Raw genomic sequence first — 15,073 nt, 5'->3', positions numbered from 1 at the left:
CCTATTACATGGCAACAAAGGTATGTGATGCTGCAAAGCTCTTGGCTCGTGGCCTCACCCGGCTCTCACACAAGTCCTGGAGAAGTTATGGAAGTCCAGTGGGAATGTGTGAGTTTTGATGAGGAGTATCCCTGCTTCCCAGTTGTGAGAGGAGTCAGCACAGAGATGTGCTGCAAGGCAATTGGATGCTAGTGACCCCTTCACTGCTGCCCAGCATCATGCCCCACGGCTTTGGTCACCCTGTTTTCCATGCTCAGGGCCTGCTCTCCTGTTGCAGTGCTAAGGTTTGTCCGTGAGTGATTTCTCAGATGGCAGGCTGTGCAGCGCTGAAGCCCAGCCTCAGCCAGGCAAAAAGGGTCACCTGGTGGGACATGGGCTCCAAGGAGCACATCAAAGCTGGAGGACTGCAATCCTTCTCTGAAGAGCAGCTCCCCTCTGGGATTTTTCAGAGACCCCCCTCTGCCCTTTTGCTTGCTTTGATGCTCTTCAGATGGAGACGGGATTTCAAAATGCTTCACTATAGGGAAAAAAAGCGTCGAGGAGAACGGTAGTTGTCTCCCCGCTTCTTTTCCCCATCTGCTTGAGGGCTTGATCCCGCAAGTACTACTGAGACAAAACTGCAGTCAGGGGGGGAAAGATGTTTTCCGAGACAGCTCCAAGGTGGGCAGTAATCAAAGAGCAATCAGCTCCTCTCCGCGTTGCTTTACGCTTGTGAGGCAGCAGCTAGAGACCTGCTTTTTTGCTTTTTCTAAGGTGCCAGCATAGCTCCTTGCATGGAGCGCGTCAGTTTGAGGTCTCAAGGCATCACTGTAAGATCCCAGCTTGCTATGGAAATGTTGATCTGGTAAGGGTTACCTCTCTTCTGCAAAATGCAGCCCTTCCTTTTTTTTCAGCTGTAGTAATTTTTCTGCAATTATAACTTACCGCTGAACAGCTTAAACTGCAGCACTAATACAACGCAGGCAGCAGCCTCCCTCTACCTTGGGGTGGACAGCGTGTATCAGATGGCACCCGGATGGTTTCAGCATGAATCACTCGCTGCCTCTGTAACCAACATTCCCATAACTGAAATCTATCAAAAAGAACATAAACCACATCAGAAGCCAGTTCTCAGATACATATTTGCTAAGACTTTGGAAATCTCTTATATTAAACAGATCATCTCTTTGTAAGAGTATGAAGCTGCCCTAATTATACAAAGAGTGGGAAGGGACAAGCTTCCATCTGGGAAGGCTGTTTAACTTCTTCTGGCTTCCTAAAAAGCCATTGTCCTGTAAACTGAGCATTCCATCGCTAGCCTGGTAGACACAACATTCCCTGTCCTAACCAAAGGCCTGTGCAAGGCTGGCTTTGCTCTCGGCGGAACAGCAGTGCCCGCGCCAGCCGGCCTGGAGAGCCAGGGGACGAGGGGTGCGGGCAGGTGGGTGCTGGCTGCCCCCGAACTGCCCCCCCATCCCACCCCACCCCAGCACCATGTGCTGCCAGACACGGTCCTGCAGTGCCTTTTGCGGGTGGTCTCTCCGCAATGGCCTGTGGCCCATTGTTGTTTGGAAGGATGCGCTTTGCTCCGGGCACCTATTGCACATCGACCCCTTTCTCCCTCCACTTGCCGGTGCTCCCTGCCCCCCGCCCCTGCATGGGCTGCGCACCCAGCGTCAGCTCCAGGCGACGTGCAGAGCACGAGCTGTTCCTCTGCAGCCTTTTGGTTCCCTCCTTTGCTGGGCTGTGGGATACCAACAGCATTCCCATCCCTCACCTCCCCAGCGACCTTTTAAATTTGGGAATCAAACCTGGGAGCTTTCACATGGCTGGTCACGGGGCTGGCAGGGATGTCAGTAGCAGCCTCTGAAGACTTGATCTGCTGGCCCTTCGGCTTCTCCGCATGGCTGGGGGTATGACAAAACCCCAGATTGTCAGGGAGATTAACTGCTCTCTCTATTTTTTTATCTACCTATCTATCTTTATATATCTATAAAGGCTGCCCTGTTTCTTACCAGGTACCTGGGCAGCAAGCAGGGCCAGGTCTACTCACACTGACCACCCCAGGAGGGTGAACCCCAGGATACTAAACAGCATCTATCAAATGCCCTTTGCTTGCAAACCATGCACAGGGTTTTTTCTGCAGCTAAAGAACCCACTGTGAGTAGCAGTGAGGTGTCAGCTACTAACACCAGGTCAGATCTTATAGGGAAGATTTCACTTCCATGCCGTGATAAGCCTAAGCATTTTTATTCTGCACTGGCAGCTTTTATCCTTGGTTTCCTTCATCTGTCGGAGATAACACATTCAGTTTCTGTTTGTGTACATGCTATTGTACAGCTGCTGGGCCTTAAGTTCATGCTGCGTTGAAGGTGTATTTCTTTCAAAAGGTTTTACATTTCTAAAGGTAGCAAGTCACAAAATAAAACTATTGTCGCAAATATAATATGAAGTTAATCTTCATATAATCCACAGTAAATATTTATACACAATACAAAAGTGGCTGGATTTGTTTACAGTTTGAAATTGTTGGGAGAGAGGATTCCGTATAGATTAGCCAGCTAATCTGCTGTAATCTGCTTAAAAAGCAACTGAAATGGGTTTTCTTTCACGGAATCATGTTAGCCCTGTGCGCGCAGTGACTTCAGATATGGAACAGAGTCGAGCACAAAAGGGCATTTACCTTGTGGGCACTCGGAGCATTGCTTGCATTGCAGGAGAGCCATAAATTTCCTCTTCTGCCTTAAAGAATGGGACAGCTGCAGCAACTGAATTTAAGCTGAGATGGGTGTCAGGCTCTTCTGTCCCATTTCCTTGCTGCAGTGTTTGAACTCTATTGCCTGGGGATACGCTCATCTTTGATGAGGCACCTGCAAGGTGTTTGCACAGAAGCCGTCCTTTCTGAATTTATTCTGTTTCATTTCACTTCCTCCTAAGGAAGGTCTACATGAGGCGCCTCTGCTAGCATGCTCCCGAGTTAATAAGGAACGCATCCTGCTGGTTTTCTTGATGTTTCTGAGTTTTGGGAAGAATGGGAAATTATCCCATAATCTTTACTCACAACTCAACTTTGCTCACAAGGGAACTGCAGCTCAAGGTGGAAAAAGATTGTAGATACTCGCCCAACTTCACAGAAAGTCGTTGGCTGATCCAGGCTCCCACAGGACCAATGTGTTTCCTCTGTGCAGGGGCTGCCAGGTTTGGGCTTGGACCTTTAATAGCCCAAGTTGTTAAGAGCCAAGGATGGGCAACAGACTCAGAGATCCTCCTCCAACCAGGCATGGAGCTTGGCTGTGAGGTTCATTTCACACACGGCTGAGACGGTGTGAAGGGCGAGGAAATCTGCTTTTGTAGTTTTCCACAGCGCACCAGCATTCGGAGGTTGCAGAGGGATCCCTCCGAGCCCCTGTCCCCCACATGGCGATGCTCACACAGAGGTGACCTTGCTGAGACAACGTGCTGGCTGCGGCGTGTGTGAGTCCCAGCCCGGAGCCTGCTGCACCCTGTCCCTCCGGGATACGGGCAGGAGCCAGCAGGGAGCAGCCCCAGCTGGATCAGCCCTGCCGTGGGTACCAGGCCACTTTATTTCCCATTTACACACCACACCTGGGATCAACCAGGTGATCATCAGCAGAGCCCACTGATGTGGAGGATGGAGTTGCTCACATCTCCCGGCTCCTCACTGGTTTTAAATCCCCCCCACCCCCCACCCCACCCTGTACACCCTGCACCAGGCAGCGGCGATCCCCCTGCCTGTAACCAGCTCCTCTGCCTGGGTCAGAGCAGTAGCCACAGCCCAGCTCTGCTCCTGGGGACCGAGACCCAGAATATCCCAGGGGAACCCAGGGAAGGAAAAACACATCGTGCCTCATCCTGTGGCCAGCAGCACCCGCAGGACTGCAGATCCCAGCCTGGGAAGGCTCTGGCCCATCACCTGTGCTGCCCTCTGGCAAATGTATCAGCTTTTGGTGTCATAGCTTTTTTTTTTTTTTTTTCCTTTTCTTTTTTTTTTTTTTCCTACCACATATCCCCAGTGCCGGTAGATTATTTCAGTGTGGGTCCCTCTGAATAATACATTCATCCACAGTCCTTCCCCCACCCCGTCCTCAGCAAGGCCTTCATTAGTTGAATACAGTGGCTCGGCTCCAGCACACACAGCTGCCGTCACTGCTGCAATTCTTTTGCCTTGAGAAAAAGCATATACAATTTAATATGCTCCTGGCACAACAGCTTTTCTGTAGCAGAGGAGGCGGGTTTGTTTATGGCTATTTTGATAGGGCAGCTTTCATCCGGACACAGGTTCTGCTGCATCTCCCTGCTCACACAAGGGTGGCTTTGTTGAGCTGGTTCTCGTGTTCCTCGGGAACCTCTGGCCATTTCGGTACCTTCTCCTGCCCCCTGCAAATCCAAGTCTTAAATAGCCCTCTTTGGCTAATCCCGTATTTCACTAAAAGCTAAATCTCAGGCTTAGAGCCAGAAATGCAAGGCAATAGGCAAGGGTGCGATGCTTTACTGGGTACGTGTCAAGGATATGACCCATCCTGCCATCTCATGGGAATTCGGCCCATGGCAGTGTGTGCTGGACACATCTGAGTGTCCACGTCAGTGGGAGTGGAGCTTGTGATGCTGCTGGTGGCCGTTAGCGGTGACTTACAGCCTTGCCAGGCTCAGGAGCAGCAATATTGCTTTCTCAGATACCTTTGGCCTCGCCAAGAGCTGCACAAACCGCGCGCGGGGGGCATGAGTCCTTGCTCCGCACTGCAGGACCACGACCAGGGCTTTTCCCTCTCTGCAGGAGCTGGTGCTCAGAGGTGCAGACTCTCCTCCAGCAGCGATTCCTGCAGTCATCGTTACGCAAGTTAAACTGCAAAGAGCGATGCATCTCCCCGCTCGGCGCTTCTGCGGCACGTTCTGCTCCCTGGGCAGGGTGGGGTGCAGAGGAGATGCACCTCCAGGCTGGAAAGTCTCAATCAAATAACCCAGAGTCTGCAAATGCAGCCAACTACTTCTATCTGGCAAATTGCTTGAGCTGCCCCTGGATGAAAAGGAGAAATAATCTCTTGTATTTCTCAGCTGCTAAGTCTGTTCCCCCTCGCTGCCGTAGTGGAAATAAATGGTGGGAGGGTTCAGCCAGCACTAATTCATTGCCGCGTTCGATCTGAAGTGGCTGCGACTTTGTGCTTGGCCCACAAATACAACCCAGCAAATGAAACCGGCTAGAAACACAACTAATCATCCGATCATCGTAAACACATGGTAACGGAACAGAGTCACTCTGTAGCGCGTATAAATTCCACACATGTGGAGGAATGCAAAGCAGCTATTGTACCCCCACTTTGCAGATCCATTTCACTGTTTTCCCAGTTTATCTGGAAAATACATACTGCATGGTACTGTACGTCGTATTTCACTGCTATGCACCATGATGTCTTCTAATGGAACAATCGCCATGCTTGTAGTCTAAGGGCAATACAAAAGTGCTTTCAAATAATAACAATACATTTTCTGTATAAAGAGGATAGGGAGTAGCCACTTCCCAGAAAGGCTTGATTTCCCTAGAGCCAGCAGTATGAACATCCAGAGCGCCAGTAACAGCAGGCAGTGGTGAGAAAATCCCTACCTCATCATCAGTCTATACGTTCCGTCTCCAACTGCCAGTTCTTGCAAAGAGCGGAGGCTGTTGGCACCCACCGGGGGTAAGGTGCATGCACCCGGTGAGTCCCGGCAGCGCAAGGCTCGATTTATCCCCTCAGGGCTTGGGCGAGGGGCACTTTTTTTTGGCAAACCAACTCTTTCGGCTTCAAACCAGAGCTGTGAGTAGAGAGGAGCAGGGTTCTCACAGCCCAGCTACTAGAAATCACGAAGCAGCGCAGCATCTGCCAATTCATTCAGCGCTGCTGGCCCATGCAGCAACATGGCACGCGGCTGTTCCATGTTTGGAGACAGTTTATACTGGAATAGGAGCAGTCTTCTTGGGTAAAATGATTATTTTTTTCCTCCATGAGAGCTCACAACTTTTTTAAAGAGAACCCTGCACACTTAAAGTTGCCTAAGCACAAGAAGATGGGATGTGGGTTGCAGCTTGTCCGGGCAGTGGCATCTCTCTGCAATACTTTCGCAGAGAGTGATTGAAAACAAGGATTAAAACACAGCTGGGAAGGGCTGGAGCACTGGGAGGCGAAAAGTTACCAGTGCACTTCGGAGATAGGAGTCAGCCTATGCCCGAGGAGGCACTCATGCTTTGCTTTCCTTTCCCAGGCAACGTGCGGCCTCTTTTCTCAAAGCTGAATCCAGATTTTTAGACATCAGAAGAATCACTCTGGTATTGGAGCCTGATCAAGCGCAAAAAACATCCTCAGCCTTCACAAAAATACCAGATGGCTGCAGATGCCAGCTCCTTTTGGCCAGGCAGCTTTTTCAGAGAAAAGGCCAGCTTGTTGTGCGAGTGCTGCATCCCAGATAAAACTCTGCTGAGCAGCAAAGAGCCACAGAGAAACCCTCGGAGGAGGGGGAACGTGGAAGCCAATGCATTCCCGTAACATCAGCTTTTCAAGGCTACACATACGCTCACATCCAAATATGTTCTCCTTCTCCAGAGGGAAGTGGGACCTACCAAAGTGACTCTGGCTGTGGAAACGCTCTTGCGAGTTTCTGAGCAGTCGTACGCAGTTGAAGAAGGCAAAAATGAGCTCCAGCTAGAGCTGCCAAATCATTAGAAACAAATTAAAAAAACATGCCTGGGAACGTAAGAGTAGATAACTCGGTCTCTAAATGGTGAGCTGGTCTTTGGAATACCAAGTGTGAGCTTTTAAATTGGTCAGCGCTTGTTGGGCCAACGGTGCGACACCACTGACTCTTGTCTTTCGGCTCCGCTCGCTCCCCGCCCCCCTGCAGCAGTCTCTGGGGACGCTGCTGTGGGTGCCACGACCACGTTGACACGGCGCTGCGAGGCGCAGGCCACATCCCCTCTGGCTCTCTGTGAGGAGATCATCACGGCTTTGCCTCTGCACGAGACAATATTCTCCCTCTCTTGGCTGCTACACAGAAACGTGAGAAAACCACCAGGACCTCTCCCCTCAACAGGCCAGTGAAAGAATTCATGCACCAGTTAAGACTTGAAGCTGAATGCGGTGCACGCACCTCGTGCAACCTTCGCAACGAGAAATGTCCCCCCTCGTGTGGCCACCCTGAAGACCACTTACCGCACACAGAACAAACCAGCAGCCAACAGCCACCCCGGCGTGTGCTGGGATCCCTCGGTTCTCTGCAATGGCTCGTGTTTTCCACCAGCTCCTGAGCAGGTAACACGGGGTCAGACCGTGCCCGCTTGAGGATCGAGGATTCCTGGGGTTCACGTGGCTCAAAAGCTTTAGGCAACCATCGCCGCAAAGGCGCGGGTGGGCGTGAGAGGGCCCGCGGTAACGATGCACACCCTGACGCCCGGTCAGCCACGCCGGCTTTGTAGAAAACCTGGAGGTACAATTAGTTTCTATTCAAAAAAAGTCTTTTATTTTGTCTTTGGAGTCCTGAAATGGCTGCAACACAAAACCGACCAAAAAAGAATGACAATGAGGAGTGGTGAGATGCTCTTTTCTGGGGAGCGTGGGCTGGTAATGTCCCTCTGGAAGAACCTCAGAGAGAGCGGTCACTTCTGATTGCTACATCATGTGAGTAATTCTCTGGAAAGACGAGTCCTTCCCGCCTGAATCATAGCAAAGGGGGGAAAAATAACACGCTCCAAAAGTGGAAGCTGGTCAGCCCTTGGAGGCCGGGAGCCGCCCAGGATTCCTGCGCAGGGGCCACCGCGGAGAACTGCACAGAGTGAACCCGCCAGCCCCGCGTGCTGCTCTGGGGCCATGGCTCCAGCACTGCAGCAAGCTTGGACCACGACACAGCCACTTAGGTGGCCACCAGAGCTCTTGTGGGTATGGCAGTAGCACAGCGTTTCAGGAGGCGCTGAATGCCTCCTGCTCACCCGGCAGCCCTGCTCTCCGGTGCCTTGACCACCCACCCTGATGCATGAGCTACAGGCGGTGCCTTCGGAGGCTCTGCCTTCTCCAAGAAGTTTGTCCTCGATGTAGTTCTTGGCCAGCCCATTGCATGAACACGAGCCACCAGTTACACCTGGCGCAGCAGCGCAGTTACAGCCCCAGTGCCAGCAAGGGCTTTGTGCTTCAGTCCCAGGGCAGGCGCCCGGCCAGCAGCTGAGGGGAGGAACGGCTGGGACGCTGGGGCACGGTGCTACCGGGGGGAAAGATGCTCCACTGGTACTGGAGAAGGAGCGAGCCTGTTCTTCCCAAGTCCTCCCACCGGCTGTACCCCAGACGCAGCAGCAGCCCCTGGCTCTGAAGCCCTGCAGAGGGTCCCTACGACCAGCCAGCCAGCTCACACATGGCGTGTGCCACCTGTGCCTAACGCCTGGCCAAACTCTCATCTAACCACCACCACAAAGGTCCAAGAGACACCTTGAACCCCTGTTTCTTTACACAGACATATATGGTCACATTTAAGCAGAAGAAATTTTTTTCTTCATGCTAGTCCTCTAGAAAACCAGTTTGGTTTCCATGACTATATATAGCACAGGGATTCTTGGTCTATTTTTTGTCCCCTTTGCATCTGATTATTTTCAGTAGAGTTCAAACTTTTTATGATATGCAGATTTTAACTAGCACATGACTTCTATTCATACACACTTCCATTATTAATAAACCGACAATGGCCACATATAATGTAGAAGAATTTTATTCATACCGTAACCCTGTCTCATCGTTCACTGCAAATATTACAATTACCTTTAAAATGTCATTGAATATAATTTGTTCCACTTAAAGCACAGGAATCCTGGTGTTAAACAGTTACACTTCTCTTGAGATTGCTTATAACAGAACCATAATTAAAATGTATTTTCCATGAGCTGTAAAGGTTTAAAGCAAAGAATTTGGGGGGGGGGGGGTGTGCTAGAGTAACTTCTGAAAACTGAGGCTAATACTTGGTGTTCAACAAGAAATGCACTTTGCATATGATGCGAAACACGTTTTTTTACCCATATAACAGAAATGCAGTAGGTAAAAGAACATACATGAGTGACTGGTAACCTTCAAAAAATATTTCTTTTAAAAATTGCACGAAAGAATACAAAAACAGTGAAGGAAATCAACAGTTTTGCAAATGCATATACATTTAGCTATACATGTATAATGGGGGTCTGCCTATATAAATGTATGTGATAAAAACTGCGAGGCTGAAAAATGAGAATGGTCGTATTTAATACCACATGCAAGAAGCATAACATAATCATCATAAATAGTAGCAACGAATATACACTGACAGGGCCACTGAAAATATGCTGAAATAAATTAAGCACCTTGAAGCGATGAGTCTGAAGTCAAGTAGCAGTTAGCTCTGTAAAAACCACGGTGGGTGGCTATTGGGCCCTCTTGGTGGGAGTCAACAGGAAAGTCCCAAGTTAATTTTTCTTAATTCCAAAGAAGAAAGCACATTGTATTACTCAGTAGGAGTAATTTTAGCCATGATCTTCACCAGCACCTCTGGTTTCAAAAGGGAGGCTGCTGCCTTATTTCACTGCATAACCTTTGGCATGTGAAAAGCACAGAAAGTTCCTATTTCCCCAGAAGAATGTTATCATAAAGGAGAAGGAGAGTTTTGCCACAACCGAAAAGCAGGCGGTGCTATCTGGGGTAGCGGAGATGCAGACCTGTGCTGCTGTTAGCAAGGACAAGTTTTCCTTCGAAGGAAAAGCTTTGCAAAGAAGAACCTAAATGATCCCACCCTGGAGGGCTGCGCAGCAGGGTAAGGTCTGGATCTGCAAAGAGCTCCGTGTGAGAGGAGACCCGTGTCCAGGCAGAGCAGCAGCGACTGCCAGCAAGGCTGCACGCCCCTGCGGGGATCTGGCCTCTCGGAGCCTCCTGCAAGGTCCTGGTGCTTCCTCTCCTGTGATACCTGACTTCGGCAGGACAGGCAGCATTCTGAAGCACATATTTGGCTTTCATAAAATCCTATAAAATCCTAAAATTTAGTCATATACTAGAAGAAAGGCATTTGAATTTGATTAAGTGGACCTTATTAAAAACACAGTGCTGTCATTGCCCCTGAAGTACACCTGGCAGCACCTCTCCAGCACTCATACGATACTCAGGGAAGTGGCCGAGGACACTCTGCTGCAGATAAATAAGTTTTGAAGCTGCTTAATTCAGCAGAGAAGTTCCCATTGGACTTTTAAGGGATCTAATGCAAACCCTCATTTAAAAAAAGCTGAGGACAAATAACTTAGGTCCTAAAGGCTCCGTTTGAATTCTTACAAAACATTGTCCCTTGACCTCTTCACCCAGAAGACTGGAGCAGGCTGTTTGGCTTAGCATATCCTACAAAGCAGACCTGAAAGGTCTTGCAACACGGAGGAATATGGCCCCTATATCTAAGCCACAAACAAAATGACTCAAAAGCTCGACTTTTCCTTGGCCTCCTGGAATGATCAAAACCTTCCTCCACCTTCCTGTTAAGCTGCGTGGCTGTCACTCACCCCGTGGGATTTCAGAGACCTCCAGCCCACAACCAGTGAAAAGCCTTTAAAAAGTAGCAGGCAGAGGAACATCGCTTGGTCGAAGAAGTCTGACAAAAGGTGAGTAAGACCAGCTTTAAAGATAATGAGGGAAGTAGAAATTTGTGTGTATTTTAAATAGTTAAACCCACAGTTTTAAGCTACGTGATCCAACAATAGGTAAAAATCTTGCCTGCAAGCCAGGAGCCTAATCTTCCCTAAAGCTAGTCTTATCCAAACAGTTGTCTTCCTACTTACATGATACATGAGATTTGAACTGACATCCACTACATGACATAAACAGAAAAAATACGCATAAAATGCACACTTTTTTTTTTTTTCTTCATAAAGCTATGGAGCTGCACAGAGCAAATTTAAGTGCACAAGGTCACACAAAGGCAGCTTTCCAGAAGGAATCATTTAGACGGTGAGTGAAATGAAACTGTTGTATCTCTGAATGTTTCTCTTGAGGATTTCGGAACAGGGACCGAGCACTCGTTCGAAGCGGGGCCGATCCAGCTTTACGCACTTCAGGGGTCCGCGTGCCACCACCGTGGCAGCCCGGGGCCGATTGAGCAGTAACGCTATCTCACCTGGAAGCAGGGATAAATACACCGTCATCCCCCCCCGCCTCTTTTTCGGAGGGTGCATATTCTAGCCACCATCCAGTTGCTTTGGTTGTAGAACATCTCCCTTTATATAGCTCTTGATAGACATTTTACATAATTCTGTTGACAGTACAAATGCATTACACATGCATAATGCATGCGTGCAAAATGCCTTTGAAAACAGATGCTTTCAGACTGTTTTGCCGATTCTGGATCTGTCTCCTGTCAGCTACAGTGGTGTAAACCAAGGAATGGTTTCAGCTTCACTGGAATCTCTCAGTATCGCTGAAAGCAGCGGCTGACCTGCGCATAACCCCTCTCATGTAAAAGAGTCGAACGCTAATTAAAACAATAACTACGACTCCATGGGCCTGTCTTTCTGAATCATACTTAAGCTGAATTTTCTTACCAAAATAATCTGAGGGACCAAGTCTTCCAACTTCGACGTACTCCTCGTTGTCAGACCGGCGCTGCAGAACAGAAGCTGTGCCCTGGGAAGAGAAGCGCAGAGGGTCAGGTGGCTTTGCTTAAACCTGTTACGCATGGGAAAGTATCGAGCCTTTGGTGCCCCTTTTGCCTGTCACACTCCTTCAGTTCTGCTGTGAGACAGGCAACAATTTCAGTCAATTCCTCATCTATAAATGAATGGAATTACAAAATTTTAAAAAATCCATCAGTATGGCAAAGGATTTCTTTCTTATGAATTGTTTGGATGCAGACAGATTCAGCTCACACAGAAGAGAAGAGGAACAGGACAGAACTCAGGAACTCCCGTTTAACCAGTGCACATCATGCTGTGCAAATGTACACTTTAATGTAATTTAAAAATATGTTCTGGGTGGATGCAGAACCTTACAAGAGACATAGAAAAGATTTACATTAAAAGGAATAAAAAGGCAATTTTCCCAGTCACAATCTTGGAACACGATTTTGTAAGACAGCAACTAGAGTCTATTCCTTACTGGATCTATTGCTGAGATGGTTGGGAAAGGCAGTTTTTAATGCTTGTTGCAACAAAAGCAGTGATTTTTTTTTTAGTGGCTTTGCCCGCTTGTGGCCTGTAGTGATCTGGACACCTGCGAGTCAGTCGCTGGAGAGATGGAATGTGTCTTGTCTCCACTACCCTTAATAACTGCTGTACTTGACACGTGCTAATACATGTCAAAACTCAGTTACAGTCTATTTAAACCTTCAAAGAGGTTTTACATGCAGAAATATTCGAACCTGGAGGAAATCTTAAATTACTGTGGCACAAAGCTTTTGTAGAAGAATAGAGAAGGTATCTGCTTTTCTGGAAAAAATTACAGTAACATATGAAACTACCTTCTGAGTCCAAACCAAAAGCATAGGGAAAGGCAAATGTTAACATACTTTGATTTTCACTGAAATTAAAAAGATTTTTAAAAGCCAAGGTTTTTAAATAGACTGGGGAGCCATTTTTTGACAGTGCAGTTGAACAGCACTGATGTTTTGATGTTGTTTTTTAAGATTTTCAGCTTGCAAAGTAATCTGTGAGGGCTGATCCTGCCCCAGCCAGGACAGGGAAGGGGAGGCAGCACAGTGATGTGGATGGACTATGCTCAGAAGATTGATGCCAGTTACTGGAAAATACCAGAGCCCTCACTCCGCAGTTGAACACCCAAGTCTTGCATCGCTTGGCTTGTCGGCACTGTTGGTGCCTGCAGCCAGCTGCAGGACCCCCCCACCCTGGAGCAGAAGCCTCCCTCCAGTGCAGAGTACTCAGTGCAGATTCACTGGCTGCAAACACCCTGCAGCTTCCTTCCACCAGCAGAAACTTGTGTGCCTCCAGGTGTGGTGGGGGTGCTTGAGGAGCCACCCAGCACCCTGAAACACCTTGGCTTCCATGCAGTTAAAGGCACTCAGCACCCTGCAGAACCAGCCCTTCACCTTTCCACTGCACATAAATACACCCTATAGCATCACAAACATCGCCATTGAATTGCAAATTGGAACAGCAATGTAAGGCTGCTTCAGGTCTGGCTTTTACTTTTCTAGGACCTGGGGGCCCAGGAACAACCAAGAGTGGTCCAATAGCCACTGCTCTGTAGCCAATGATCATAATTTGCTTTCTTCTGAACAAGCACACAACTAAGCTGCTGTAATACTGTTGTATTGCAACATGTCCTATTTCATAACAGGGTTATTTTTAAGCCCATACACTTTACAAATTGCTGGGCCGCTCTCTAGGTTAACTTATGTGCTACATAAATGAAGAGGTAAATCTTATTTCTTCTGTCAAGTTTCCAGCAAAAATTCCTTATCCTTGATAGAACTGAATTGTCCCGCCAGAGCTGATGTTTTTCAAGATCTTCCAGTAAATCTGCAAGGGCATGAACAGGCAAAGATAGTGTAATGAGTTTTGTTATTCACACTTGCTGCAGGTTTTCAGACCCAACATACACTCATAAGCAGCATTCTCGGAAATACCCCACACAGGGAATAACGCGTGTATCAACCTCTCTCTTGCCAAACTTCAGATCAGGTGCAGCTCACTAAATTGATGCTGTTCTTATTGCCTGCGCAGCGTCGATAGATTCAGCTTCAGAAGCTCTTCCAGCCCCTGTCCTCCTCTCTGTCCCCATATGGAGCCTGGCAAAAACCTAACCCCTTGACCCAAATAGCTGTCTGCAATCCATGTCTCCAGTCTCTTTCCCAAAACTATTTTTTAAAAAAAACCCTTTTATTACAGATGTCTTATTACACAAAACAAAAAAAAAAAATATCCCCAAAGTAATCATACTGGCCACTCAGGTCAAATGAAGAAAGGACTCAATTCCCCACTGCCCACCTCGAGCGTGTTGCCGTAAAGGTAATCACAACATCAAGCGATATTGCTTTCATCTCCCCAAGGATCAGCTTTTATTGTGGCTAATATTTTTTTGACAGGGTCCACATGATACAGGACTCCAATAAGCCGGTCTTCTGAAGCAATTTCTTCCACTGTTCCACTACAGTCGGCTTTTTTAATCCAAGAAACACCATGATATCTGTTGGAGGAGGACAGATGTGTCTGGCCTCCACAATAAACACTTGGCTTGGCAGGATAAAGCAATGCATATTCCAGATACATATTTTTCCACTCTTGTTTTAACAGTCATATAGGCTCTTCCCGTTGCCCAGTGAGAACAGGTCTATCATGGAGCAAAAGAAGTTTCCTGAAACCCTGACAGCCAGCACCCAGATCTAAGATCTGATTACACCGCGTGGCCTCTTGTTGCACCAGCCACCAGCTCCAGAAGTACATCCTGGAGCATTGTCAGAGTGACCTTCACGGGAAGACTGTCCACACCGTCAAACAAAGAAGGCGCATTTATAATTATCTATCCATATCACCTTCACTGCATGTGTCTTATCTCTGGAATCAACGCTGTTCTGGCTGTATTAGAGGAAGAGTCCAATTGTAGATGACCAGTGTAACCAGGGCAAAAATAACATAGAAATAAAATAACAGAGAATAAAATACTACAGAAACAATCCTTCATTACCCACATCCGTAATGACGTTGTCATACTAAATAAATTTGGTGCTGATCACTACCCTTGCTCCCATCACAGGTTTCATGGCTGTATTTTACTTATCAAATCTTTTCGACACAGTTGTTGAGCTTTCTATCTGTCTTGCACTTCAGCAAACCCCACCTCCTATAAATGATACAACTGAATAAATCTCCTGAGCCCTGTCCTGGGAGGTACGGGCATTATCTAGCAAGGATTCAAGGTGCTTATCGCTGTCACTCCCAAAAGCATTTGGTCTCGGTGGGAATGATTTCCCCTTAAACGGCACACAAACCTTGACAAGATCAGTCCCTCTGAAATAAATTGCACGATCCTAGATTTGCAGGGACAGGCTCTTTAGTGCTGCTCAATTTTAAATACTGTCTTGTACACTGATAGCCATTTCAGCCCCC

General features: G+C 47.9%; 1 protein-coding gene across 4 annotated transcripts in view; it reads right to left on the bottom strand.

Moving 5' to 3' along the window:
- Positions 1 to 8,705: 8,705 nt before the first annotated feature.
- PRKAR1B (protein kinase cAMP-dependent type I regulatory subunit beta) overlaps positions 8,706 to 15,073 on the bottom strand; it is a 100,805-nt gene continuing 94,437 nt past the window's right edge. For all 4 annotated transcript variants that reach the window (XM_037382735.1, XM_037382732.1, XM_037382734.1 and 1 more), the window contains exons 10-11: positions 11,555 to 11,636; positions 8,706 to 11,130 (exon numbers count right to left, since the gene is read on the bottom strand). In XM_037382735.1, the coding sequence (XP_037238632.1) occupies positions 10,958 to 11,130; positions 11,555 to 11,636 (255 nt within the window). In that variant the 3' untranslated portion in view covers positions 8,706 to 10,957. The remainder of the gene's footprint in view (positions 11,131 to 11,554; positions 11,637 to 15,073) is intronic.

This window comes from Falco rusticolus, chromosome 4 (genome assembly GCF_015220075.1).
Source record: "Falco rusticolus isolate bFalRus1 chromosome 4, bFalRus1.pri, whole genome shotgun sequence".
Lineage (NCBI taxonomy): Eukaryota > Metazoa > Chordata > Aves > Falconiformes > Falconidae > Falco > Falco rusticolus.
The sequence above is the reverse complement of the archived record's forward strand: the minus strand, read 5'-3'. Positions and strand labels throughout refer to the sequence as shown.